The sequence below is a fragment of the Cygnus atratus genome, chromosome 20 (assembly GCF_013377495.2).
Source record: "Cygnus atratus isolate AKBS03 ecotype Queensland, Australia chromosome 20, CAtr_DNAZoo_HiC_assembly, whole genome shotgun sequence".
In the NCBI taxonomy this organism is placed as follows: domain Eukaryota; kingdom Metazoa; phylum Chordata; class Aves; order Anseriformes; family Anatidae; genus Cygnus; species Cygnus atratus.
Genome location: NC_066381.1, coordinates 9,715,969 through 9,740,187, shown reverse-complemented (window position 1 = coordinate 9,740,187; position 24,219 = coordinate 9,715,969). Strand labels below are relative to the sequence as shown.

Here is a 24,219-nt window from a genome sequence, read left to right as displayed (position 1 = left end):
TCACAGTAAGAGAAACATTTAATGAAAAGAGATGGCTTAAATTATAAGAGAGGCTTGCACAGCTACTCAACTAAAGATACAAGCCTGAAGAAAGAACAAAATTAATGAAATCACCTCCACCAGCCTCCCCCAAAAAAAGAAAAAAAAAGAATCACATTAATTTAAGATAAAATTTTGCCATAAGTCACTAAATTAAGTTTTTGAAAGAGAAGGCGCAGTAGTCATCTTGACAATTTCAATGAAAGACAGAGCTATTTTATTGTATTTAGTTCGCTCCAGCCGTTGTCAACCAACCGTTACAAATGGGCCTCTTGTGATCATTTAAGCGGCAGTATTTATTAAATTTCTCCTTCAGATGCTGTCGGTATTGTTCTCTATTGCTGTAAAAAGACTTGTTGTTTGCCATAAATGACTGTATTTCATCTTGTGAGATAAAGATTTCCTCATCAGAAGTGCATTCAGATTCATCCTACAAATGAAAACAGGCATTTCAGAACTCCAGCATTGCCCTTCCTATACAGTACACCTCTCCTGTAATTGTACATGTCGTCTACAGTTGCTCTGAAGAAAGATGTAGCCTTCATGCCAACACAAGAAGTCTTAGCTGGCTAATCCCATCACTTCATTCACAATGTTCTGCTCTTTTCTGGGTAAGAGGCAGCCCATACAGTCATGAAATCTACCAGAGCAATCTTCACAGTCTTAACACATTTCCATTGAAAGCGTATGGCTTTTATTACAGTTTTTTTGTTGCTGTTCTTAAAAAAAAAGTAAAGAACAAGGAAGAGAAAGGAATAGGGAAGGAAAGGGAGAAAGAAGAAAGTTGTCCAAGGAGCCTGTAACGGGAAGCAGTATTTAAGGCACGAAGGCAGCAGAAACGTATGCTTCATTTGATAGAATGATACAATGCTTCTAACAAATAACACAATTTGTCACTTGCATTCCAATGACCGGCAATTTTTCCTCCTCTGCAAAGCAACTGAGTTACACACTTCACAGAGAAAATGCAAAAGTAAACAAACTAAACACCGGTAGAGTAAGTTATAAGTTTTAGTTTCAGTAATATTATCTGCTGAAACAGTTCTTCACTGGGATTTCAAGTTCTAAACCCCATCCTCAATCCTAACGAGTTAAAGCAGTGTGTGACAACCTAAAATTCCAGTGGAAGTGGTTACTTACAAGGAGCTCCACTAAGCTCTTGGCACCTTTTCCAGTATCAGGAACAAGTGACATTTCTGTAGGTTCTGCAAACTGTGACACATTTTTCATGTGCTCAAACCAAGGCAACTGCTGCACACTTTTTTCTGAGCTACAACAGCTTTCAGCATGTGTGTCTTTGGTCTTGTCACGATGAAACTCTGTGTGCATATTTCCTGAGGTCTCTCTGTTACCTGGATCTGTCATACAGCTTCCAAGTTTCTGAATCTACAATTGAGAAAGGCAGTGTTAAATCTGAACCATTCAAGTTTTATTTAGGGGAGGGAGGCAAGAGGGTAAGATGAAAGAAAAAACACTTTCAAAAAGAGAGCAAGGATATACATATATTTTTAAATGTATGTGCCTGGCGAGAAAATGGCATATTAATACACTGCAAGTGCACAGAAGTGCACATGCTTAGGAACACAGGAAAAAAGAGACTCCCTCCCACCACAACCTGCTCTAGGAAAGACCTCAATTTCAAACGTTGGATGGAGAGGTAACAGAAGATCCCTGCTACCCCATTTACTGCACTGGTCACAACTGAAATTTGAGCTACTTCTGTAACTACTTTAAAACGTATGCGTTTAAATAGCTATTCCAGCTCTCTTATGATCCTTACATGTTCGTTCTCACACTTCAAAGTTTTACTTTTCTTTTTCTTCTTTTTGTTTTTGCCTTTTGTGTTATTCTCTTCTGAATTTGCCCAACACTCCACGCAGCTATCTCCATCCTCTTCTTTGTCATCACAGCGATGGACACATGAATCATCTCCTGCAAAAGGCAGGGTATTTTCTCATCAGATACACTGAGCATTGTGTATTCTGAACCAATGTGAAGTTCTTCCCAAGCCTACCGTTTTCATCATGGTTGCAAATGCCTTCAGTGCAGGCCACATCGGATCCCTCTCGAGATCCTGTTTCGCTGCCCTCCATGCTAGATGAATAGCCGCAGTCACTCCCGTTACATTGTGGAGATAAACCTGGGATGAACAGAAAAGTTACAACAGTCTACAGCAGCTGTTACACACTTTCTAATCATGCCGCTAGTAACTGAGATTTTTTTAAAGTTACTTTTAAAAACAACTGAACACTATTTACTCCACAAATGGTATATGCTTTTAAAAACAAAAAATAATAGAATTTAACATACCTTTCTTTATTTTAGGTGAACCTAATAGGGTACCACTACTAGGACAGGTGCAAGAAGTGCTTTCATTAGTAACAATTACTTCTACACAATTGTTAGCTTCTTCGGTGCTACCACAGGCTTTGCAACTACTTTCTGTGAAGTCCGAATTTTCCTTAAAACAATACATGAAACAAAAAAAACAATGCTTGCAATTACTGAAGGTAGCTCAGCCTGCATCTTTAGCACAGACACTCTTTCCACAAGGAAGAAACAGCTGACACTGGTAACAGCCACAGTACTGCTTACAATTCTTCAGAAGTACAAGACAAGTCAAAAAAACAACCTAATTTCCTCACAAGAATATGACCCTCAGTTAGCCCAGTAAGTTCAGTCAGGAGATTTAGAGTAATAATTGCAGCTATTTCATCAATTTAAGGAGCTTCTCCCTTCCCAAAAATATAATAATGGTAATTGTCTACGGCTAGCATTCAAAATCCCATATTCTAAGTGATCTTTAAGAAATGACAGCTCAAAAATATTCTACCATAAGCTGACCCCCTACCTTCAAAATTAAAAAAAAAAAGTAACTTCTTTAAAAAAAGACTGTGCTAATCTGTGAAGTATTAACTTCCAGTAGCAATCAAAAACTAGCTCCCAAAAACGAAATATAGTAAAAAACCTCTCAAGAATTCTAACATGGAACAGTCAGTTGATGAGTGAAGCACCAAATTAAAAACCCAGTTATTTAACACCAGCAGAAACCACAGCTATCGATGTTTACCTTTGCTTGATTTATTTCCTTCTCTTCTGTTGCCTGCAAAGGAGTAGGGATCTCACACACACACTTATTTTTCCGTCTATTCTTTCGTTTTTGGCGCTTCTTCTCTTGTTTAAGTTCTCGCACTCTTTCTTCTTCTGAAAACTCTTCACAGAGCTGTTCCAATCGACTAATACCCTGCACTTTTTCCACAGCCATCTGTTTATAAGAGGTTAGATCTATTTATAGACGTTAACGCAACGCAAGCTTTTACGTTTATAAAAAAAGAAGTCGTAATGACGGTGCTGGGGAGAGAGTTATCTACGTAATATCAAAGTGGAAAGTGAACATACACTTGGCATATGTTAAAGAAACTCTGAGAAGTTCTGTCTGAAGTTCAAAATCCTACAGGATTGCAGAGTATAGCTGGAACTGACCCACGAACACACCCAATGCAAGATTTAGCAGTTGTGTTTGTAATTCAAAAGCACATACAGCATTTTTACTCATGAGCCAGGTTAAACTGTTGTAACCAGAGCTACTTTAAATGATAACAGGTAGAAATAATTTCACTCTGAAAGAAAAAACACGAGATCCAGTATATTATAACATGCAGCTTGGGAAGTAAAAACAAGCAAGTATCAATCTTTATTTTCCAGTACACTTCACAACAGAATGCAACTCAGCTGTGATACACATTGACGTTGCAAAACTGTTGCCTGCACTGAACAGGGCACTCCTGAAAATCTCCTTCCAGCCCCACGTTAACAGAAAGCAGAAAAATAACTTCAGTGAGAATGTACACGGTCGCTATAGTGATTCAAATACAAGTTAGATAAATTGATTTTTACCTCAAAGCTTTTGCGTAAAGCATCAACACCTAGGTAAAAAAGCATCTGCCACGTTTGTTCCTCGGCTCGCAACTTTTGCCAGATTCGGTGTAATCTTTCATAAAGATGAATACCCAGGCAGGTCAAAACTTCTTCTTGGGCTATGTCTATTGTCTTAGCATGCCTTTCTCTCCGTCTAAAGGAAGAGTTGGACCAAAGCATAGCATTGTTAAAGTAGCTGGAAGTCTACCAAAAGATCAAAGCAATTCAATGAGGTATTTTCTGTATGTACAACTAAAGATATGTTTGCATGAGCAGCTTTTTTAAATCAAGTTCTGCTGTGCTGCATGCAGATGCAAAATAGAAAGGACCAGCTCAAAACTACATTCCTGATATGCTAATTTGTGCATGGTACTGTAAGGCTGCACTGTGCCTTCCACCCTGCGACTTCCCCCATGAATTTGTTTGGTCCTATTAGGAGGGCTCAGCAGAGTTTTAATGTCAGAGATGCAGCCACATTCTTCTATTTCCTAGAATTGTAACTTAGTTTATAGCAAGTATTTTAGGTTCCTAGATTCTTGTGTGCCAGGTAACCTAAGTTTATACATTACTTACCTTACAAAATAAAAAATATTTCATCTATAGATGAAAAATCATTATAGAAGTATTTATATTCCTAATCAAACAGCTGTGATCTAGTTCTAAAAATAGAGAGCTCAAATTCCTATTTTTCTTTGGAAGGATTTTAAGATGCAAAGAACAGGTTCGGAAATTACAATAGAAAAACAAGTGGCGACAAAATTAAGTTCAACACTTGGATTCAGTAAAAACTTTCAACCGAGGTTCTCTTTCTATTTCACATATTCTGAGCGCTTCGATGGAAAAGCAGGCAGTTCTAACGAGTGAACAAATGAAGTAGAAGACATTTAGCAATTGTTCTCAGTCTTGCCTTCAGAGTTAAGCGCACTTAAAAGCGCTATAACATCTTCACTACTTTGCAGCACTACCTTGAAAGTCTACTTCAATATCAGTATTCACATTCAAAAGTTTATTATGCAGCGAGGAGGCAAAAAACACTTCTGCAAAATACATTCAATAATAAAATAAAGAAGCAAAGCGCTAGATAGCCCACTCTAGCAAATTACATACTCATACCCTCCTGCGAACTCTGGTTCAGCTCGACCCAATAGGTGTGCGATGAAATCTGTTTCACAGCATACATGTATATGACGTTCATGTGGACAGCAACGCAAACCCTCATAAAGTGCAGCACAGTAGCCCTTTTCTTTGCTGCAGTCTAGCTCACCAATAAGAATATTGTATGCCCGAAGTACTTTATTTTTGCAGTCAGTGCAAAACCTGCATTGAAACACAGAACAAAACAGAACTGAATTTTTATTCAAGCAGAAATTTAGAGCAGCTAAACCTAAGTTATAACACACTGAGCTCTTTAATAGTGCATGCTATATTTAAAATAGGTCACGCTAAGGTTTATGTTACTTCAAAAGGTAAAACAGTAAGACTTTGAATGTAAGCCATGTAAGTTTACTGTATGCACTATACTACCTACCATATATTACAAGTCTAGGTATCAATTCCATGCTCCAAGGCACAAATCAAGCTAATTGTTAATATGAAGAAATTCCTATATGGATATACAGCTCCATATTCATTCAGAGATCAGAAATCTAATAGTGAACAAACTGAATTGTTAGTACAAGCCAGGAAAAAATTCCTCTCAATAACACACTCCAAGTTACTTTACAGGAATTATTTAAAGTATACTCAAGTGAGTGATAAGCAATAAGAAAAAAGGTTTCCTCTGTTGCTTGCTGTGTAAGAGTGGTTTCCACTACAAGCACCTTAAAACATATTTTGAATTATTAGATTACTGCACATATAGCAAAACAAGATTTACAACACAATGTATTCAATTTAAATGTGATAGCTCAGATAACTAACGTGAGAACAGTACAGTTACGAAGTCTGTTATAATTAAAATAAAACAACTAATTTATAAAAGTAATCTTCAAGAAGCTACAAAACATCTTGCTGTATTATTCTAAAAATGCAAGTCAGACAAGCTGCTCACATTTCAGCTTTCAGCTTGAAAAGCTTGCTCTTCATGCCATCTCTGGATAGTGTTTTTCCCTCCCCTAGTTTGTCCAGTCACTTGACAACACTAAGTCAAACATATTTTGATGTTTGATAGAACTATGATAACTGGCTAGTTTCTGTGGTGAAAGGAAAGAAAACAGTAATAATATTGTAGGTTAGCATCAGGAACACTGCCAACACCATGTTTAATGTCAGAGGAGATTAAAGTTGTTTTGTTTCCTAAGTGTTATTTCTACACCACCACCACCCCCGCACCCATCTGTGCCCCCACAGTTTATATCTGAACCTTGAAACTACTGGAAATTAAAACTTTCTAATCAGCGTTGTAGCTACCATCCACATGCAACAATAAGTTAGTGGCCTATTTTTTCCCTTGCAAGAGAGATGTCATGACACTAGCACTATTAAGTTATAAACACCTGTTTTAAAACTGTGATTTGTATGCAACACCAAGCCTGAAAATCTGCATCTATTTGTTTAGTTGACTTTATTTGAAATTGCACACACTCTCTGAAAGCCTAAAAAAGGCATAACCCCAATCAGAGTAGGCTACTTGTGTACGAGTAATTCTGGAACTCACTGCATTGCATCCCAACTAGCTCCTACAGAAAAGAAAGTCTCTGGGATAGAAAGCATCAATGTCAACATTCTATATTATTAAAAATGCATGGCTTTGACACTACTACTGTTCTATATTATTACAGAGAATTACTGTTATTCTATATTAACACAGCAATGAAAGTAATCCAAGATTCCTTCAGAAACATATTTTAAATGCATCAGTTAAAATCCTTCAAGTAACACAAAAAAGGTGGTAGAGCTACCTGGAGTTAGAATTCTTACTGCCTTTCAACAGTTCACGTCCCTTCCCACCACAATAAAAAAAAATACACAGTAACACCAAAATTCATCTGTCAGTGCATGCTGAAATTGCTGCTAGAATACTGTTGCTACAAGATTTAAAGCTGCAAATGAGGCTCATGTAATATGTATTAAGAGGTCAACAAAAATACAAGCGCATGCAATTTTAATACATCATGATGTAGATCATAATTTAATTCTAACCAAAAAAATAAGAGAAGTAGGTATGACTTCACCTGAGGTGGGTGCAATTCTCCAACTATAACCAGGAACAATACAAAAATATTTTAACATCTTAGTCTTGTCAACTGTTACAATGCATTCTTCTTAAGTTTTAGAAGGGTGTCAGAAGAACCCTGTAAACTTTTAAATGTTGTGTAGATTCCATGTGTATTTTGATTGACAAGAAAATGCAGCATGTATTTCTCAAAATGAAGGCGTGTCTTTGTTCTTTTAACATACCTGTGTTTTCGTAGATACGTTTCTAATGTTTCTAAAAGACAGCTAGAATCAATTAAAACTACTTCATCCCTGCATTCCTGGGACATGAGCTCCCACACATCCATCCAACAACCCCTGAGAAAACAACACAAAAAAAACATAAGAAACAGACTTTACATTATCCTGCCAGCAGTTTGGCAAAGAAGCAAAATAAAGCATCATTAGTTTACCTGACCACTCCCTGGAAAGGTCCATAGTGGAAAATGATCCTACACTTGCTCTCCTCCTTCTTGCTGTCTTCACTATTTCTCTTATCTGCACTTAATTTCTCTGTACTGAGTGTACTACTGCTGCCTTCACTGTCACATAGTAAAAGAAATTTTAAACCTGTACCGTATCCATTATGAACTAGTTATTTTTCCTAAACAAATGACAAAAATGCTTCAGTGATCGTTGATTTCCTTTGACTCCTTTATAGGCTAAGCCTTAAATTACAGAAAATTTACGAGTCAGATAGGAGATACAGAGTTTGCTGTCCATGTTCATAAGCCCAGATTCATGACGACTTTTTAAGAAGTTATAGCTGAAAGCTAGTAGCAGTTTTTCAGTATATTAGCTTAAGTATCATCATATACAAGTTTTAATACCTCTGGTAGATGACATTTCATATGACAACTTACTGGAGAGAAAAAAAAACGTAACAAAACAACTACCCACAAACTTCCACACATCTACTACCACAGAGAACTCATAAAAAGCTTCATTAAACTTCCAAAATTTGTTAAAAAGCTTTACTAAGTACCACCAAATATGCTAAAAGTACTCTTAGAGAGCCAAGAACAAACTTTAAATAGCAAGTCATGTTTACTTACAGGCTTGTCTACACTTGACATTTTACCAAAATGGTCACTTCTGTTTCAGCTCATGTCTGGATCCAACAGAGCAGTAAAACAGAGGAAGAAGTACTCCGATTTAATAATTAGTTTCTCAAGAGTACTTATTTATGCTATTATCTCAGTAATTTGCCAGATCATATGAGTTTCATTTATGAGAGGTTAAGACACTCCTTAGCCCCAAATGGAATTGAGCAGCAATAAACCAGGTACACTGAAACACAACGTCAAGTCCCTCTCCAGTGGTATTAGCTGGCATTCCTAGTTAAGTAACTTGTATAACTAAACACAATTACTATTCAAAGTGGGTTTTTTTTTTTGGTGTATATGAAACACCTAACAGATGCAACTCCTCTAAAGAAGTTTCTTGTAATGGAGTCAAGTAGAAGCTCTAAGTTGATCCACAGGATTTGTTCTGTAAGACAATTCTATTTGACGCCTCCGTGTCTAGGCTGTTAGCACATTTGCTTCCACTCCAGGCAGCAGCTTTATTTGGAGAAATATCAGTACCGATACACCCTGATCACTTCTGTCTCAAAATACTAAGGAGATTTATACCAGCATGAATTAAGGAAACATAGGCAGCATTTTCCTCTATACGTTCATTTTCAGTACTGTTTTGCCCTGCCAGAATGGCAAGTACAGGTTCTGTGATACACGCTCTTGCGCAGAAAATATTAATCTTACTAAAAACAAACTGAAAAAATAACACTTTCACAATGCTTTGAATTTGCTGTATTTTTTAAAAAACACACCCCTATGATCTTTTGCTTGTGTAACATAAGCTTTAAACCAAGTATACGAAAGGTCTGGAACCAAAATATAATAGGAGACGGTCATTAGCTACCAGCACCCTCAAGCAGCACAAGTGAAAAATGAAGTGTCAAATTCCACATGCCTAGCATCTCAGGGGATTCATCTAAACCCAAAGAGACTCAAGTCTGCATAGAAAAATACATGTCCTGTAACTGGAAGCCTGATGATCAAACCTGAACAGGTTGTATCCTTAACCAGAAGCAGAACGCAACTGACTGAAGTTCTCTAACACTCCAGTTAAGCACAGTAGTGAAATTTATCAGCTATCATTTCACCAACACTATCAACAATGATCAAACGAACAAGAAAACCCCACACCACAGATTTACAGGGTGTGTTTTTTTGGTTAGCCAGCTGGCACAAGCCATACAACTAGCACACAGAAGCATACATGCATCGTTTGCACTGATGTATTCAAAACATGCTGTCACATTTTGAGACAATTAAAACATTTCACAGATTTTCAGTTTTAAACCTGCCTCCCAACCACAACAAAGCCCTCTGTTAACAAAGCCTTGTGCAGTCGTCAATAATCTCAAGCAAAATGACGTATATTTGTACCCTTGTACTTCAGTGGGAGAAAAACTGCTGACTGATCGCTTTCGTACGGAGCACAAAAACCACGTCTTTCTAGAGCACTGTTCCTATCACAATGCAGAAGCCATCCATCCCCTGAGCAGAGTATATTCCAAGACATATTCCAGATAAGAAATGAAAAGCACAGAGAGCACTGGTTTGTAATGGCCAAGTTAGCTTTTGGCAACTGGTTTCGAAATTAAACATGGGTATTTTTATGGAAGGGGAAAAAAACAAAACCAACCAACCAAAAATACTAACAGCCTGCCACCAAATGAAAGACCCAAAATCCAAGAGTCAAAAATGCAAGAGCTAGAATTAACAAACACATCTGGGGAAACAGCTGATTTCGTAGAGTAGCCTTAAAGTTCATATGAAAGCATCACCAAGCGGCTGAGGGAGCTCTGACAAAGGGTGCAGGGACACCTCTCACACTGCGGAGCGTGAGCACTCACGTTGAGAGGGCAGAAACCACACAGCACTGTTCACTGGACAAAACTGAAGTGTGAGCAAGGGCAGTGTGGAAAGGTTTAAACATCCTACTGCAGTAAGGGTCACGGTCTTAGCAACTGAAGGGCTAACTGCTTTCCTATGAGAACCTACTGAGAAAGGCTCATGCCCTACAAGGCACGCTGCCCCAAATTCTTGGGTGCCTGCTCCTCTTGCCTGCAACTTCTCGGATCTAATATAATCCAAACAGTTTGGAAATTACTGCTCTGGAAAACAGATAAAAAGCATAAAAATTGATCTCTATGCTTAAGAAATTAGTATCTGTAGTTTGGTTCCTTAAACATTCTAGATTGAATTGTGCGTGTTAAACAAACTTACCCCAAGGGTTTTGGTTTGTGTGTGTCCAGAGAGTGTAACTGACATCTTTTGTTCTTCTTACTTTTGGGAATTGCATCGATCATATCATTCAGTTTGGACCTATGGAAAAAAGGTAACTTAGTATTCTGAAAACATGGTTATCCAGAGAAATTTCAAAGCTGAAAGCTGAAATTTCAGCTCACGTATCAGAAACAAGTATGCTAAGGAACACTGAATCTAAAACTTTCTTCCTGTTCCCTATTTTTATCTATGAGACACAAAATCTTGCAGTACACATGGAAAATACAGTATAGGTATTCCAGCCAAATCCTAGCAATCAAGATAAAGATAACTCACGTGTAACAAGCTATTGCGTTACTCCCCTTTAAAAATAACAGACTTGGAGCAATGACACCTATTTCAAAAGTGCAGGGAACTATGAATTCATCATGTTATACTACCTCACCCTCCAAACGTCACTATCCCCAGCTCTGCACTAACCCTTCTTACTTCCCACTGGCCTGCAAACTGCAGCAAGGAGTAGAACGAGCTGAAGCCAAGTGGAAGGTAAAGGCACGCTGTGGTGAGCAGTCACTGTTTGGTTCGTCGACAGCTGAGAAACAAATGGCACTGAGACCGAGGGTACTTATTGTGCTAGCCAAACCCAGGGGGTTTCACTTTCCCAGCATTACCTTTCTACTGACGAGTAGAATTTTTACTTTTTATTTTTCATGTTTTACATGCAAAATAGCATGGTGAAGAAGCACTCTTCTTCCAGAGAGCATGAAAATCCCACAGTGCCTCTTCCAAGATTAATGACTAAACATTTTAATAGTTGTATCTTTCAACTGCAACCATGGCATCACAACTGAAGGTATGAAAGGTTAGGCATTTGGGTTTGTTTTTCTTCAGGTTAGTAAACAACTCATTTAACAGAGCTGTAAAATACAAGTATGTGCTATCAGATGCAAACCTGCAACAACTTAGCGTCTCCAACAAGAAAGCTGCAAAGAAGTCACGCACAGAAGCTAGCTTTCCTTTTCTTCAGATGAGAATAATCTGAGCAGTTCTAAGGTAACAGTGGGTCTCACTTACCCATGCACATAAAACAGTGTATAGAGCTTCTTTGCATCAGTCATACAGCTCCGAGTTACAGAAAGAACACCCTTTGGCCCTACTGTTAGAGGCTCAAGTGCTGGATTTCCAGACTCAACAAGCTGAGAAAACAGACGTTCCACACTACGACGACAGCCAACACACGGGACCAGCTGAGAAAGTGCACTCAAAACTTCACGTGATGTCACCATCATGGCAATATTTAAATCCTGCTGTTTAAGCATGCTATGCCTCTAAAAGAGAACAAGAAATGAAATGATTAGAAATAAAAAATAAAAACACAACTTAAACTGTTCAGCCTTTTCTCATCAAAATACACTCGAGGTGGGAACTGCACGCAGTGCTCAGTTTCAGCTCACCAGCTTACTACCAATCACTTACAGTGCTCACTGTATGAACCAAACCACATCCACTAACAACATTGGAGCAATTCTGCTTCAAGTCTTACAGTCTGCCCTCAGAAAAAAATATAAGTGTTTTTCTCTCCTGTCACTCAAATCAGCAAATGCTGCTTCCAAACAAACGGCACGTGTCCCTGTCATTAGAGAGGCTTTTTTCCTCCAACTCAGCTCAGATGTTTTAGTAAAGGGCCTTACATACAACTCCGCACATCATTTTCTACTCGCTCTCATTTCATTTTTGGCACACAGGAAAGAAACTCCCGGACACTCATTGGCATGTATGGAAATCTCATTTACAACAATCTCAATCTGTTTGCACCAAGACAATTTAGCAATGCTGTCCCTAGAAAGCTACATGCCATTTGACATTACAAATCTAATACCTGAAATTTAAAAAGCACACATTACTATTCAGGGTGAAACATTTTTACTTCAGGAGCGAACGTTCATGTGTGCTAATAATAGAACTTTAAAGAGAACACCTTCTAATATTTCTTACGTCAATAAACAATTTTGGGAGCTTCTCCTCGTTCCTCTGTCAAACATATCCACGCGCACACAGACACAAAAAGCACATACCTTTCTATTTCTTCTTCTAACTGCTAAATTACTAGCTCAGAGTTCGTCAACTTTGAACTTCCACGAGCACAGCTAAACGGAACAGATGGTCCGTTCCTCTGAGAGCGTCCCTTCCTCACACACCACCCAACGTATCTACTCTTTGAGTATCAGCACTACAGGCACCTCTCAACTTTATCTGTCAAAGCAGAGTGCTGTCAGTATATTAATTGCGTCACTTGCCCTTGGTTATACAAAATACAAACGTGCTTACAAAGCTGTATCTATACAGCGGATGTTTTGCCATACTGCTGTCAAATCACACCAGTTAAATGCAGAAAAGATATGTCACAACTGGTGGGAAAAGAGACCACACAATATAGCAAAACTAATCGGTCACAAGGAATGCATTGATACCTTGATTGAAGTGAAAAAATATTTATTACACTTTAAGTAATTCATGTTATAAAAAGTAAAGCTATTATCAGATAACATTTAATGTTTGTGCTCTGAAAGGAAGACACATTAAATAATCTGACAAGTGATAGCACTCCGCAGTAATCCTCTTTTCTGTAATTAATAGTACTAATCACAGCAACAGCAGAAATGAGCTATTTACACAACTATGCTTCAAGGCAGCATATGTCTCAACTGCAGCTGCCAAGCCACAGCGAAGAAATGTACGTTGCCTATCAGCAAACTGGCTTGTTCCTTCCGACATCAAGTGGCAATCTTTATTTATTTAATTTTTTTGCTACAGGTGTTACAGTGCTACAGCTATTTGCCAGAGTGCTCACAGTTAAGTTTCAGGGGCGCCACAAAAAATGTCTCTCACTGTTCAACTACATCTGATCTCTAAAGTAGCACATTAATTCTACCTTGGTATGGTACTAGCCATAACAACTGGACCTTAAGCAATGCACACTTTACTTGAATAAGCAGTTCGAGATTTATTTTTATTTTTTAGAAAGAAGTCGAAATGTAGTAAGAAACTGTAGTTTCCATTGAGCATAAACTGGCAGTGACCAGTTTTCAACTCTACTTGGATATGCAGCAATTGCCTCCTGGGAAGACAACAGTGTATAAAAGCTGTGAAGCACAGAAGATGAATGCACCCAGTGCACTTTGGTACCAATACATAATTACATATAGGTGCCAACGTGTCTTTCAGTCATTTATTAAGTCATTCCAGGAATGACAGCCTCCTAGAGAAGCGAGCGCATGAACCTCCAGAAAGCAAGAACTAGCACGCATCTTTCTTAAAAAGAGTGACGTACTTACCTGAATGAATTGTTTTAATTGCGCATTGTTGTTCTGATGTCCATCAAGGTTTAGCACATTATCAGGAAATTCCATCACCATCTATGTGAACGACAGGAAAAAAAAGAGTTTTCAGAAAAAGTTGAATACAGAGCATTACCTTGTTTTGCTTACTTGAGGAGAACGGGGCAATAAGATGTTGAGTCCTCGCTCAGCTATATTAGAAACTTGAAGAGGCACAAAAACAGTTTAAGACAGTGAAGGTTTCAGCAATTTAACTAAGTATTTTCACTAATACAATGTTCTAGAAAAAGTTTACAAAGAAAATGTTGAACAGCTGATACAGGAGAGAGCAGAAGTTGCTAAATGGAACATCACTGTTTATGTTACATTATCTGCAGGACTTGAGACCTTGCTTCAGTTAAAAAGAAGAGCTGTACTTCAACACAAATTGATCCAACAGCCTAACACAATTTACAAAGCTCCGAAAAAAATCCAGTCACAACAGTTTAATGACTTTGAGTCTACTTCTTCAAAGGCTAATTTAAAATGGTCTTAATTCAACGAGGTACTCCAAGGTATCTTTTGTTTTGTGCGACTGCAGCTGCAGCTCTCAAGGGGCTCAAAGTTCAAATGTCAAGCCTACAGAACAATGAGATTAAGTAATTAATATTTCTTTCCCAACTACTAACCAAAGAGGGCAGTTTCTTGAAAAAGCAGCGAAATAACTTTTAGTTAAAAATCCAACATAACCATGGAGAAAAATGAAGCCAACTAGAACCAGAAGTGAAGACTGGCTCAGTTATCTTATTTGTCCAAACTGAGAAATAGAGAATTTAACAATATGAATATTGAAAGTTCAATTTAAAATCTCAAAGACAAAATAATAACTTCGATTAATAACTAATATCAATCAACACCAAAATAAAATTATCCGATTCCCTCTTTTTTCGCTCTCCTCTAACTTCCTTCAACTGCCTGGTAAAGAGAGAATTCCCTGCTGTCTGTGTAATTGCAGACACTACCTCCAGAGAATTGATACGCTTACTTTTACAGGCACTCAACATCGCTCCAAAATAAACATCTATTCTCTAAGGCCAGAAAGCAAAGCAATATTTTGATCTCACATGTGCTAGAATCGGAGCATCAGCATAGCTGCCTAGTAGTGTTTGTGCAGAACAGTGCCACAGCCACTGCCAATTCTGACCTCTCAGGTATTTCTTTTCCAGCTTCCCTTTCCTCACCCCTAACCATACACACTTAGCAGCAGAGCACAAGGTTTGGCAGCAGGATTACAGGTTTCCTAGATGGCTAATTTGATGCTCCGGTCGTGGATGAGCTAAATGCAAAAGTAAAAGCACTACCTGCTAATGACAGAGAGAAAAGAAAAATTTGCACATTTCTTTCCCCTCATCTTTATCACCCACTATCAGACAACGCCCACAGATATACTGTACAACACAGTGAAATTATCAAAGACTAAATTAATTCACGTGTCTGTCTGATGAGATTTTATTAACTGGTTAAACATAAGCCACCGACTGGAAGAAAAGATTTCCACACTACCACATCAAATGGAATGCCTTCTAGAGATGATGAAAGCTGCTTAAGAAGTGAAAAGGGTTAATATTTAAACTTCCTCTAATTTATAGTTGAAGCTTAGAAACACAAAAGTAAGAGTGAACAATTCATTTAGAGGAGCGATACCATACTACACCTAAACAGGCTTCTGTGCCACTAGAAGCAACGTGACGAGTTTAAGAGCAGCAAGAGCCATTCATTCAATGTTTTGCAATCAGCAATTCACTATTTTTAGAGTTAAGGCACAGACTAAGACTTCCAACTGACAAACAGAAAGGAAGTAGTCCCATTACTTTTCAATTTTAAGTTTTAAACAGGGTCAACACAAACCAGTTAATTTCAATAAACATTATTTAAGATAATGCTGAAGATGTATAATTACGTTTAACAGACAACAGCATCCATTTCAAACAACTGCATCTCTTGCAATAGCTCTCTTTAAGAATTAAAAAAATAAATAAATCATGGAAGGCTGCAGGACAAGGAAGCTAAGAGCTCATTCAGCTGTTTCTACAGATTTATCTGCAGACCAACCTCGATATTTAAATACTTTGTAACAACAGCAACAGGATGGGAAAAAAAAAAAGGGATGTTAGAATGTTTCTTCATGGTGAGGATGACTTGCACTTACATAAATGCCTCTCCTGATGGATACAGAACTGACATGCAGCTATTGGGACCTCTTCAATTACGACTATGGCTTGCCTCTGGTGTAAAAAAAATGATAATGACAACAAACTGCAGTTGTGCAAAGTTTCAGGCAAGGAGTTAAATTCTGGAACTAAACCACAAACAGAATTTTAGGCCAGCCTAAGTCAAGTCATCTGTCTCATGCTTGGTACGGCCGAATGTTCACATGGACTCTCACAATCTGTCAAATACAACAGTTAGTTATAAGAGCATGGTAAGTATTCTACCTAACACAATCTAACAAGTCATTCTTACAAAGAAGTCTGGGAAAAAAAAAAAAAAAACAAAAAAAAAACACTGGGATCTTAAAACAATATGGGGAAAGAAGGGTCAAAATCACTCTCAAGGCATGGACAAGCCATAAAAAAAAACAAACAAAAAACTTACAGTATTCCTACACAATACTGGGATTGCAGTTAACAAGCCACTCTATGGGGGCTAGATATTGCTTTGAAAAACTCAATGGGAAACTGCCTAACGAACAGCACAGTTAACCGGAGATGACAGACTATGTGAGGCCAAAAAACAGTGATGATTTTTGAAGAGTTATTAGTATGCCATCATTTGCAATGTCCAAAACTAAGATACAGTGAGGACCTCCTCTTTGAATGTAGCAGAACCAGATGGGATTGAGACAGAGAGTCTTCAGCAATGTGACAAAGGGTTTAGAGACCGTTTGAAGATGCTCAATTGTTTTGCTCTGGAAGATGGAAGAAATTACATTATCAAGTTGGTAAAGTTAAGAAAAAATAGCAAGTCAGGCATTTTTCTGTATTTAAACCTGAGATCAGAATTTTAGAGCACATGTATTTTACATCAAGTAAGAGCAGTTACTGTCACGTGACACGTCACTGACAACAGAATTCACGTATGAATGATTGAGATACCCCGTCACACTATGTAAACCCAATTTTATTTTCAGCTCAATATTTTCTTACATTAAGAATTCAGACAAATGACAACTGGCTGGAGTGCATCCTGTGTTCGCCTACTATGCAATTTCTGACCCTTCCTCCAAACATGTGAAGAAAACAAAAAGAGACTAGGGAGCCTCTAAGTTGCACTTAGTTCACTTTTCCACTGAATCTTCTAGAAATGCCAAAATCCTTATGTTTTCAAAATCACAAGAATATGCTGAAACTGAAAGCCTCCAAGATCTGTTGCTACATGCACGGCAGCATTTCTTACACACTCGACAACCCCTTACTTTAAGGCAAAGCTACTGAAAACACCTTCGGCCTTTTCCTGCCTGCTTGCAGGCAAGGCAATTACCTAGCCTACAATGTGGGTTTTTAGCCTGCGACTTGGGTTTTAACGTTAATATGGCTCCTTTCCTTACGAGATGAAAAATGGCTTTGCCCCACATTTGGGCTCTGGCACCGAGGCATGCCTGTCACTTGGGAACGAGTTACGTGCAGAGCCCAGCACGACAACAACTTTCTCCCCGTGCTGTTTACAGGTTTTTAGGGTTGGGAAGGAGGCGGAAAAGTTGCCACGTTCAGCAGCGGTCACCCCAAGAGCTGCAAAACCCCGGGGCCGAGCATTGCTGGAGCAGCCCCGGGAGGAGCCCGGGAGGCCCGTGTGAAGGCCTCGCCCGGGCACCGCAACGCCCGGGAGCGGCGGGGCCGCCGGGGGCTCGGCACTCACCGTGAGGGTGTCATCGATGTAGAGGGGGATCTGCCTCTTCTCGAAGGGGAACTCCTCCTCGCCGTCCCTGCACACCGCCACCAGCCGCGCCATCTCCGCCGCTTCCTCCTCCCAGCTCCAGCCTGCGAGCAGCCAAAACGCCGCGGAGGTAAATCGCCGCCGCGCTTCCCCGGCACACTTTCACCAGCAGGGGAAACGAGCCTGCTTTACCCCATCGCCTGATTCACCACGGAGAGCGAGCCGACACCGCCGCTCCCCGGCCACCGGAGCCGGGCGCGGAGCTCGCAGCGGGACCGGGGCCGGGGGCGGCGGGGAAGGGGGCCGGGGCCGGGCTGAGGCGGGGGACGGGCGGGGACGGGGCACCGGAGGAGCCCCGATGGAGGCCGGGCAGCCCCTGGGGTGGCTGCGGAGGGCGGTGGGGGGGCCAACACCGCCGCCTGCGGAGCGGGGCCGCCGCCTCCCTCCCTCCCGCAGGCCGGAGGGGCCGCAGCCGGGGCGGGCAGCCCGCAGCCCTCAGCCTCCAGCGGGGGCCCGGTGAAGCCTCGGAGCCGAGGCTCTCCCCCTCCCTCACCCCCTCGCTCCTTCCCTCTCCCTCCCCCTCGGCCCCACCGCGGCCCCCGGGCCTTTACCGGCTGCCCCCAGCCGCGGGCCGTGACAGGCGGGCGGACACCTCGGGCCCCACCTCGGGCCCTGCCGCGGGGCCGCCTCCTTCCGCTCCCCCTCCCCGGGCCCTCCCCGCGGGCGGCGGCCCCGGCCCCGGCCCGCCCCGGCCCGCCCTCCTCTCGCGAGACACCGCGGCCGCCGCTTCCTCCCCCTCCTCCTCCTCCTCCTTTCCCCCCCCCGGTGCCGGGGCCGCCCCTCGCCCGTTACCTCCCGCCCCCCCCCCCGGGCTGGGGCCTCCTGAGGAGCTCCGGGGCGAGGCCGCGTCACAAACGGCTCTGAGAGAACGGGTCCGGGGCTGAGGGGGGGCCGTGAGGGGGCCCCGCGGCTCGGCCCGGCCCGGCCCGGCTCGGACCGGAGCCTCCCAGTGCCACCGAGGAGAGCCCGGCGGCTGCTGCTGCCTCTGGGCAGGAGGGACCGGGCCCGGAGCCCCGTGCTGAGCGTGGGGACAGCGCCAAAGGCCTCACCACAGGCGCAGACGGTGCTCAGGCTTTTTTTTTCTTTTTTTTTTTTTCCCCTCATTTCGTTATAAAAACGTTTCCGTGGAGGAGTTAAATGGTTTTGACTTGCACACCACCTGCCTCTTACGGAGGCGCTGTGAGGAGCTGCGTCGCTGCACAGGTTGCAGCTGTTCTCGTCGTTTTCTTAACCAAAAAAAAAAAAAAATAAGCTGGCATTTTGTGGCAAGCGGCAGCATCTCGCCTTAGCGTGTGGTGGGCATGGGCTGATGCGGGCCCCTGGGCCACTTCTGTCCCTGGATCATACATTGGCACCCCAAACCCTGTGTGCTCAGGGTTACATACACGCATGTTAATAAAAGATGTATGGAAACCGCCATTCAATTTTGTCATTTATCCATGAAAAAGGGCTTTTCACGCTGCTAGAAAACTCCTTGCTACCTACAGAACAGGGAAGAGACAGCGCCTCGCTGCCGTTCCACGTGTGCCCATCCTCTCACCTGGCAGAAAGGCCTGCGCTTTCCGCCACGGCAGCTTTGAAATAGGATACCAGCTGAAATCTTTATTGTAATACTTGACTTCAAAAGAGATCCGACTGGGTTGGAAAGGAAGGCGTGCTGCTGTCTGAATTAAAAAATAAAAAAAAATGACACACTTAAAACCAATGAAATTTGGTAAGGAGTAACTGTTGTTTAACAAGCTTAAGGATAAATGTAATCAGCTCTACTCACCTACATTTTTTCTATCCCGCAGCCCTACAAAAAGGTCATTCAGTGGAATTATGGCATCAAAGATGAAACAATTTCTGTTCTCCCAGTCCTCTGCTTTCCAATCATTAAAGTCAGTGGCATGCCATAGTTCAACCATTTTTAGCCTTACTAGTTGAAATATATTCAACTTTCACTAATTATGTAACATATTTTGATTTATTTTCACATATATCTGTAGATCTCTGCGAGTTTACTCATCTAAACACACCCAGCTGTGAAATGAAATGTAGTGCCCTTGTCCCTGCCAGCCGTTGAGCTAGCAGGCACCGAGGTGTACACGAAGAAAGTGTCTCCAGCATATCACAGCGCTAACTTCTCTTGCATCTTTTTGAGCCGATACAGCGCCTTTCTGGTACAGATTCTGGGACCAAAGAATGCTTGCTTGCATTTCGTGGTTCTTGCAGAAGCATGGTTAATTATCTGTATCTATTCATAGCCTAAACATTCAGTATTAATAACTGCTGGTTGCTTCAGGGCAGAATTTGCCACGTTGGTTATTGACAATAAGTAATGGGAATTAATTGCCCCTCATTAATTCAGTGGTGAACAACTCACTTCAGATGGCTTTAAAAGTGGGAGACCGCCACCCAGTGCTGCGCTGTTCTCACACTTCACTCGTGTGCCACGGGCCCCTCGGCTCGCCAGCGCTGCTACAACCACAGCTCCAGTCCTGCGACCAGCCCGCTGCCTGCACACAGCTCACAGGGCTCTGCACAGACACAGCAAACCTCCCACGGAATTTTTGCTTCATGAAATGGAGTTGGCGTCTAGAGAGTTTGCTGCTTGTCCAGACACAACTCGGCTTTGTCACACCCAATTAACGCCTTAATTCTGAATCACGCTGATAGACTTGTGCTCACAGGTAGAACTCGTTGCAGGTCTTGTGCTTCAAACAGTTCAAAAATTAATATCCATGAGTAGTTTTGCACAAATGAGTACTGCCATTCAGTTTGTGATGGAAGCCTTTCTTCCCTAGGCAAGGCTAGGAATTGTTTTAAAATAAATTACCAGAAAAACAGTTACCAGGAAACTCTGCTACAAACTATGATAATTGTTTGTAAGACAGAGTTGCCTACTAACTGCATTTGTCTGCAGTAGTAACTGCAACTAGTACAATACAGGCTGTTTTTCTTTAATTCTGAAGACTATATGGCTATAACTTGGAAGTAAGCATAAACTCAGCATGTCCACAGTATATAACCTTCAGTCATCATCTTTCTGTTGACCAAAGCCTGAGAGAACCCCATAAATTCAAGAATATTCCACAACATGTCTGCCTTCAGGGATCTGATTTAGAGGCTTAATCTCCCTAGGTTTTATGATTCATTGCATTCAATAGACAAGGAAACAATTGAAATATGGCCCATGTACACTCCTGTAGCTCCACTGACATTAGACATCCATCATCAACTACAGTTTGTATTCCGCTTCTGAAGTATTTGTATCTCCCATTCTTGAATTCCTCATGATCTTTAAATGTATTTCTCTTCCCAACAACTTAATGAGGTCAGGAAGAACTGTCACAGTTAGGAAAGTGAACAAAAAGGGTGTTCTGCTCTGAGCTTACGGGAAGACTGTGATAGATGGAGAAACTGAGCACCTCTCTTACCAATACTCTGCTGGTATCCTGCCCCACTGCATCATGCTTCCTTCCATTTGACACTGTTTGCTAATAAGAATTCATACAGAATGTTCCCACTAGAAGACAGCTCGGCTGTCAAAATACAGTATTAAATGAGCTACTGTTTAAAACCATTTTATAGACAAATATGTGAGCCTTGAATACTTTAAAGTAGAGTTGAAGACCACATTCTACCGTGTTGCTAAAGATGAGCTGTCACAACATGTTGGTATGCAGGTTGGGGGTGAATTAGTTTTGGATCTTTGCATTTTCTTATAAAAGGCTGTGCAGCTCTTATTATCTGCACCACAAATTCCACCAACTGCTTTATGAATTCATCAGCAGTGGAACTTTATCATTCAGAGCATCATATTTAGATAGGGTCGTCATTTTTATTCATCACTGAGGATGAAAATAAAATTTAGCTTTAATTCAAAGGCTAATTTAGATTTCAGTCTATGATTAACATTCCACATACAATTACTGCCATCAAAGTCAAGCATATGCATAAATCCTTGCAGCACTGGGGCCAAAACACGTTTGTAACTATCCACTCATCCAATAGATTTTATATAAAGAATTATTCTTACCTATTATTTATGCAAGGGCCAGAACTAGCTAGATCTTGACACAGCTAAGTCTGTCTATATATAAGTACTCATTTTCTTACTTTTCATCTGGCTTCTACTCTACATGGTGTTATCAAATCTTTCCAGCACTTGGATATAAACATACCTCTTGAATCCGTAGTTCGCTAGCCGTAACGTTACTCTTCTGCATACATGTTTACAGAAACAGTACAAGTATTCAGCAAATGATCTCAGAAACCAAGTTTTCAGGAAAGTGTGCAACATCTCCAACAGGTAACAGTACGGATAGTATCATTTGGTAAAACAAAACCTAAAAATAAATAAATACGTATAAATAATGATTAAAAACTGTCATAAAAAGCTGTTATAAATACTAAGTTATAAAATATTGTATTTACATATCATTAAAATACAGTTTTAATTAAACACTAAATAAAGTTTAGCTAGTCCCCTCAAGACAGGGTGGAATCACCAAAATTTTAATACTATATTTTTGGCATGCAATGTATACATAATTAAACAGTTAAAAAACATATACAAATGCAGTATACATAATGTAAATGCAGTCTTGCTGTGGATTGTATCTATCGTTATATTCACAATACCAGTCATAACATTTGCAAGCAAGAAAAATAGTAACTGATTTTTATTAACGGCACTAATCAGGCAAGTGTGCGACAGCTCACTTTCCCTTCTGATAGGTACAGCCTCCGTTTCATCCTTTTTACTGGCGTTAGGGGGCTTTGCAATGCTCCAACAAGAGGGCACACTGGAGCCCTTCACGAGAAGCTTTGTGAACACCAGCACGAGATCAGTCACTACGAAGAAGACAAAGAAAGTCAGGCAGTGAGCAACGACCCATATGCAGTACGACAGATTGGCCATCCGGCGGGACACAGGGTCTGCGTGTGCTTGTGACAAGTGAAGAAGTACGAAGAGCACGAGGACGGTCAGCAGTAAGAAACAGACTGCTTCCATCCAGTCCTTGACCGAGTTTCTGCGCTTCATCAGATAGAGCCCTACTTGCACGCTTGCCATGTATATGGCTAGATATCCAAAGAGAGAGAGCAGGCCTTCCCTGTTGGCACTGAAAAAGCCAACCCTAGTACCTTTGCCATTGCTGCCATGCAAGACAAATGTCTTCAGAGAGGTAATGTTAAGAATAAGCTGATAAAGTACAGCGAGATTCATAGCTACAATCCAAGATTTATTTTTTGGAATTATGGCTAAAAGTAGAGATGCTGCAAGCCTCACAAATGCTAAGGTAAAGAAAAAATTCCAGTGCACTCCATACTCTGAAGTATGTTCGTGATACTCAATAGATTTAACGCTAAGGAGTCGTCCAATGCCAAGGAAAATCAACGGCCAGATGGAAAAAAACTGCTTGGCCAGATGGGAAAATTTTGGTTGCGTCACATATGACTTTTGTCTAACTTCAGGGCAAACAAGAGCATTACCGAAAATGAAAGCTCCAACCCCCAAATCCATAACTCCAGTTCCATAGGTCTCAGCTTTGGCATATCGCCTTGGGAACTGTGGGAAATCCACTGCTAAAATACCGATCGATGTCAGCACGTTGACATAAACACGGAACGCAGTTATTGCTGGAATGTATTCTGAATCCAAGTATGTCTTCTGGAAGTCTTTTACAATTTGCCTGAAAGGTGCTCTGGTATCGTGTTTTCTTTGGCTGTATATTTTAGAAAATATTCCTGCACAGATGGCTGCAATGATGCTTGGCGGAAAAAAGATGATTGGAGACAGGACTGTACAGGAGAACAGGAGAGGAGATACCAGCACAACAAAGTCCAGCAGCAGGCTGTATTTCCTTGAACTTAGAGGCTTCCCATTGTGCAGGTAATACAAAATCAAGAGGAGTCCTCTGCAAAGCAGACAGAGCGGAGCTAGAGGCAAGCCCAGCGAAACTTCCAGCAAGCTCGTTCCGTTCAGGTTACTGATAAAGGCTTCTTTCAGCTGTTTTTGTGACATCCTTCTTTCTTGTGCTGAAATCAGAAGCATGAAGTAGAGTCAGTGGGGAAGGGAAGGGAAGGGAAGGGAAGGGAAGGGAAGGGAAGGGAAGGGAAGGGAAGGGAAGGGAAGGGAAGGGAAGGGAAGGGAAGGGAAGGGAAGGGAAGGGAAGGGAAGGGAAGGGAAGGGAAGGGAAGGGAAGGGAAGGGAAGGGAAGGGAAGGGAAGGGAAGGGAAGGGAAGGGAAGGGAAGGGAAGGGAAGGGAAGGGAAGGGAAGGGAAGGGAAGGGAAGGGAAGGGAAGGGAAGGGAAGGGAAGGGAAGGGAAGGGAAGGGACCCCGTCCCAGACCCCACCTCAGCGCCCCGGTCCCCTTCCTCCCGCTGAGGTAAACGCGGGCCGCGCTCCGCGCCCGCACTTTCAGCGTTGGGCGGCAGCTGCCGATCCGCAGCGCCCGATTCGCCACGGGGTAGCC

At 41.3% G+C, this 24,219-nt stretch overlaps 2 protein-coding genes across 4 annotated transcripts; both read right to left on the bottom strand.

Annotated features, from left to right (window-relative positions):
• Positions 1-233: 233 nt before the first annotated feature.
• Positions 234-18,410, bottom strand: GGNBP2 (gametogenetin binding protein 2). Of its 3 annotated transcripts, none has more exons than XM_035560899.2 (14): positions 18,310-18,410; positions 17,681-17,802; positions 13,784-13,864; positions 11,523-11,776; positions 10,449-10,547; positions 7,357-7,470; positions 5,065-5,274; positions 3,937-4,111; positions 3,110-3,304; positions 2,350-2,500; positions 2,054-2,179; positions 1,820-1,971; positions 1,180-1,425; positions 234-469 (listed from the first exon to the last, which is right to left on the bottom strand). In XM_035560899.2, the coding sequence occupies exons 2-14, from the start codon at positions 17,771-17,773 to the stop codon at positions 266-268; spliced, it is 2,100 nt and encodes a 699-aa protein (XP_035416792.1). In that variant the 5' UTR covers positions 17,774-17,802; positions 18,310-18,410; the 3' UTR covers positions 234-265. The 3 variants fall into 3 exon arrangements, with proteins under 3 accessions (XP_035416792.1, XP_035416793.1, XP_050570671.1); XM_035560900.2 differs by having other exon boundaries at positions 5,071-5,274; XM_050714714.1 differs by lacking the exons at positions 17,681-17,802; positions 18,310-18,410 and adding an exon at positions 15,975-16,041.
• Positions 18,411-22,217: 3,807 nt separating this feature from the next.
• PIGW (phosphatidylinositol glycan anchor biosynthesis class W) lies at positions 22,218-24,201 on the bottom strand. Its single transcript, XM_035560901.2, has 2 exons — positions 24,101-24,201; positions 22,218-23,782 (listed from the first exon to the last, which is right to left on the bottom strand). Exon 2 carries the CDS (start codon positions 23,766-23,768, stop codon positions 22,248-22,250), a length of 1,521 nt encoding a protein of 506 aa, XP_035416794.1. The 5' UTR covers positions 23,769-23,782; positions 24,101-24,201; the 3' UTR covers positions 22,218-22,247.
• Positions 24,202-24,219: the final 18 nt, after the last annotated feature.

Coding starts and splice junctions, on each gene's coding strand:
- GGNBP2 (XM_035560899.2), bottom strand. CDS start 17,773: ATGGCGCGGCTGGTGGCGGTGTGCAGGGACGGCGAGGAGGAGTTCCCC. Junction 11,777..13,783: donor AATTAAAACAATTCATTCAG/GTAAGTACGTCA, acceptor GTTCTCTTTTAG/AGGCATAGCATGCTTAAACA. Junction 7,471..10,448: donor CACAAACCAAAACCCTTGGG/GTAAGTTTGTTT, acceptor TTGTTTTCTCAG/GGGTTGTTGGATGGATGTGT.
- PIGW (XM_035560901.2), bottom strand. CDS start 23,768: ATGTCACAAAAACAGCTGAAAGAAGCCTTTATCAGTAACCTGAACGGA.